General features: G+C 46.9%; 1 protein-coding gene across 1 annotated transcript in view; it reads left to right on the forward strand.

Moving 5' to 3' along the window:
* The window catches only part of LOC111952488 (dynamin-like GTPase OPA1, mitochondrial), a 100041-nt gene that overhangs the window by 47366 nt on the left and 48531 nt on the right, over positions 1-4144 (forward strand). The window contains 4 exon segments of the mRNA XM_070435379.1: positions 570-634; positions 759-835; positions 2170-2316; positions 3955-3970. Coding sequence (XP_070291480.1) covers positions 570-634; positions 759-835; positions 2170-2316; positions 3955-3970 — 305 coding nt within the window.

A 4144-nucleotide genomic window follows, 5' to 3' on the forward strand; every position in this document is an offset into this window, starting at 1 on the left:
GGGATGATGGGAAATGTGGGGGAGAGGGGGGTTTGTAGGGAGAGGTGAGGGAAGATGGGAGATGAGGGTGTAGGCTTGGATTGAGTTTTTGATTAGGAGTGTGTTCTCTAGCGAGTGATCTCAGCCACGGCGCCGTCCCTACTGCCCTGGCGTGCGTGCCAAAACAGGTTTTATTTTTACTTTTGAACTCTCATCAGCATAGCAGGTAGTAGTGAAGCTGTCCCTATACAAACTGCATGTTATCTACTGGTTAATTCATAACACCAAACAGATGAGACATTCGGACAATGAGACCGTCTAACCAGCTAGCTCACCCATGCTACTATCTGGGGCTGCTTGACTCTCAATCCTGGCTTGGATCTTTAGCAATGGAGACAAAAGACATAGTATTGATCCTCACTCACTTTTTATATACCGTATATCCGTTATAATGTCTCTAATTTATACCTCTGTAATTTCATCTGTGGTTTGTTTGTTAAATACAGTACAGAGGAAGTTACAGACTCACTATGAGAGAACCTCTCCCCCAAAGGTCTGGTCCACTGACTATCTGTCCTCTCCTTTCTCAGCGTCCCGCTTCAACCTGGAGACAGAGTGGAAGAACAACTACCCCCGTCTGAGAGAGCTGGACAGGGTATGTCAAGTCAACAATATTTTCCTTCACTCGTCTACTGATTCTGAGATTTTTGGAGCGGCCATATTGGAGTGCCAGATTCCGCCCAATAATCACGCGTCTTCTGTTTGTCTTTTCCTCCCAGAATGAACTCTTCGAAAAAGCCAAGAACGAAATCTTGGACGAAGTCATTAGCTTGAGTCAAGTGACACCGAAACACTGGTTAGTGTTTGACCTGATGTTTCCCCTTTAAAGGATGTTTGGTCACCTGCAGCTTATGTACATCATTATTATTGATTATTATGTATCGATAAAAATAAAAAACATGTTATAATTTTTCCATGGCCAACATCAACTGTGTTGAATGCTTCATATTCAAAGGCCGTTAAACTAATTCTGAAATGCCCGTCTGCCAGCTATGTTGTAGAAGCTATGAATGGTGGTGGGTGTGGGTGCGTTTATGAGAAATGAGTCTTTACAGAAGCCCATGGGGATTGAGCTGGGGTTTGTCCCATTGTCACAGAGCCCTGTTCAGATAAAGAGCCTTGCTTTAGTTAACAAGCTGCTGGGCTTTCATGGCTATGCGTCATAAATGGCCCCCTATATAAGGAGTAGGTCACCATTTGGGATGCAGCCATTGGGACTCTACAGTAAAGTGCAGTCTGAATAGTGAGTTTTTTTTTTCATTTACCAAAAGAGTAATTTTCATTCCCGTCATAAAACCTGATATGACAGATCTGGCAAAGTCAAAGGACACATCACTACCGCTTTCTGCCCTATTGCTTTCAGCTATTATGCCTGTTCAGATCAGCTGCAAATGTGGAGAGGACATAACCAAAGGAAGACAATTTAGACTTTTTACAACAACAAAAAATTGTGTTTGTGAGTTTATATTTATTTATTGAGATGGAACCGTGAAGACAGGTGAGGTTCTAGATTGTGAGTCAGAAGTGCGCTGGGTTGCATGACTCTGGTGTAGGCTGTGTGCATGACTCTGGTGTAGGCTGTGTGCATGACAAACCAAAGGAAGACAATTTAGACTTTTTACAACAACAAAAAATGTGTGTTTGTGAGTTTATATTTATTTATTGAGATGGAACCGTGAAGACAGGTGAGGTTCTAGATTGTGAGTCAGAAGTGCGCTGGGTTGGATTCAAGCCCATGCTGACTCTGGTGTAGGCTGTGTGCATGACTCTGGTGTAGGCTGTGTGCATGACTCTGGTGTAGGCTGTGTGCATGACTCTGGTGTAGGCTGTGTGCATGACTCTGGTGTAGGCTGTGTGCATGACTCTGGTGTAGGCTGTGCATGCTGTGTAGCTGTGTGCATGACTCTGGTGTAGGCTGTGTGCATGACTCTGGTGTAGGCTGTGTGCATGACTCTGTGTAGGCTGTGTGCATGACTCTGGTGTAGGCCTGTGGTGTTGCACCGGCGTTTGCGGCACTAACCGCTGAACCACACGGGTCACTACTTTAGACTTAACTTACAGTCACACAGCGTCGTCTTCAAAACTGCTGTCCAACCAAGAAGCGCTTGTTTTCCTATCTTAACCCTGCAGGGAGGCCATCCTACAGAAGAAGCTGTGGGAGCGCGTGTCCACCCACGTCATCGAGAACATCTACCTGCCTGCAGCCCAGACCAAACAATCTGGCACCTTCAACACCACCGGACATCAAGCTCAAACATGGACGGACAAGCAGCTGCCTCAAAGCATTAGAGGTTAGAGTTCTGCTGCTGCCTCACAAAGCATTAGAGGTAGAGTTCTGCTGCTGCCTCACAAAGCATTAGAGGTAGAGTTTGCTGCTGCCTCACAAGCATTAGAGTAGAGTTCTGCTGCTGCCTCACAACGCATTAGAGGTAGAGTTCTGCTGCTGCCTCACAAAGCATTAGAGGTAGAGTTCTGCTGCTGTCCTCACAAAGCATTAGAGGTAGAGTCTGCTGCTGCTGCCTCCAAAGCATTAGAGGTAGAGTTCTGCTGCTGCCTCACAACGCATTAGAGGTAGAGTCTCTGCCTGCCTCACAAAGCATTAGAGGTAGAGTTCTGCTGCTGCCTCACAAAGCATTAGAGGTAGAGTTCTGCTGCTGCCTCACAAAGCATTAGAGGTAGAGTCTTGCTGCTGCCTCACAAGCCATTAGAGGAGAGTTCTGCTGCTGCCTCACAAACGCATTAGGGTAGAGTTCTGCTGCTCCTCACAAAGCATTAGAGTAGAGTTTCTGCTGCTCGCCCACAACGCATTAGAGGTAGAGTTCTGCTGCTGCCTCACAAACGCATTGAGGTAGAGTTCTGCTGCCTGCCTCACAAAGCATTAGAGGTAGAGTTCTGCTGCTGCCTCACAAGCATTAGAGGTAGAGTTCTGCTGCTGCCTCACAAAGCATTAGAGGTAGAGTTCTGCTGCTGCCTCACAAAGCATTAGAGGTAGAGTTCTGCTGCTGCCTCACAACGCATTAGAGGTAGAGTTCTCTGCTGCCTCACAAGCATTAGAGGTAGAGTTCTGCTGCTGCCTCACAAAGCATTAGAGGTAGAGTTCTGCTGCTGCCTCACAAAGCATTAGAGGTAGAGTTCTGCTGCTGCCTCACAAAGCATTAGAGGTAGAGTTCTGCTGCTGCCTCACAAAGCATTAGAGGTAGAGTTCTGCTGCTGCCTCACAAAGCATTAGAGGTAGAGTTCTGCTGCTGCTCACAAAGCATTAGAGGTAGAGTTCTGCTGCTGCCTCACAAAGCATTAGAGGTAGAGTTCTGCTGCTGCCTCACAAAGCATTAGAGGTAGAGTCTGCTGCTGCCTCACAAAGCATTAGAGGTAGAGTTCTGCTGCTGCCTACAAAGCATTAGAGGTAAGAGTTCTGCTGCTGCCTCACAAAGCATTAGAGGGGTTAGAGTTCTGCTGCTCCTCACAAAGCATTAGAGTAGAGTCGTGCTGCTGCCTCACACAAGCATTAGAGTAGAGTTTCTGCTGCCTCACAAAGCATTAGAGTAGAGTTCTGCGCTGCCTCACAAAGCCATTAGAGGTAGTTCTGCTGCTGCCTCACACAAGCATTAGAGGTAGAGTTCTGCTGCTGCCTCACAAAGCATTAGAGGTAGAGTTCTGCTGCTGCCTCACAAAGCATTGAAGGTAGAGTTCTGCTGCTGCGCTCACAAAGCATTAGAGGTAGAGTTCTGCTGCTAGCCTCACAAAGCATTAGAGGTAGAGTTCTGCTGCTGCCTCACAAAGCATAGAAGGTAGAGTTCTGCTGCTGCCTCACAACGCATATAGAGGTAGAGTTCTGCTGCTGCCTCACAAAGCATTAGAGGTAGAGTTCTGCTGCTGCCTCACAAAGCATTAGAGTGTAGAGTTCTGCTGCTGCCTCAACAAAGCATTAGAGGTAGAGTTCTGCTGGCTGCCTCACAAAGCATTAGAGGTAGAGTTTTCTGCTGCTGCCTCACAAAGCATTAGAGGTAGAGTTCTGCTGCTGCCTCACAAAGCATTAGAGTAGAGTTCTTCTGCTTGCTGCTCACAAAAGCATAGAGGTAGAGTTCTGCTGCTGCCTCACAACGCA

Source organism: Salvelinus sp. IW2-2015, linkage group LG26 (assembly GCF_002910315.2).
Source record: "Salvelinus sp. IW2-2015 linkage group LG26, ASM291031v2, whole genome shotgun sequence".
In the NCBI taxonomy this organism is placed as follows: Eukaryota; Metazoa; Chordata; class Actinopteri; order Salmoniformes; family Salmonidae; genus Salvelinus; species Salvelinus sp. IW2-2015.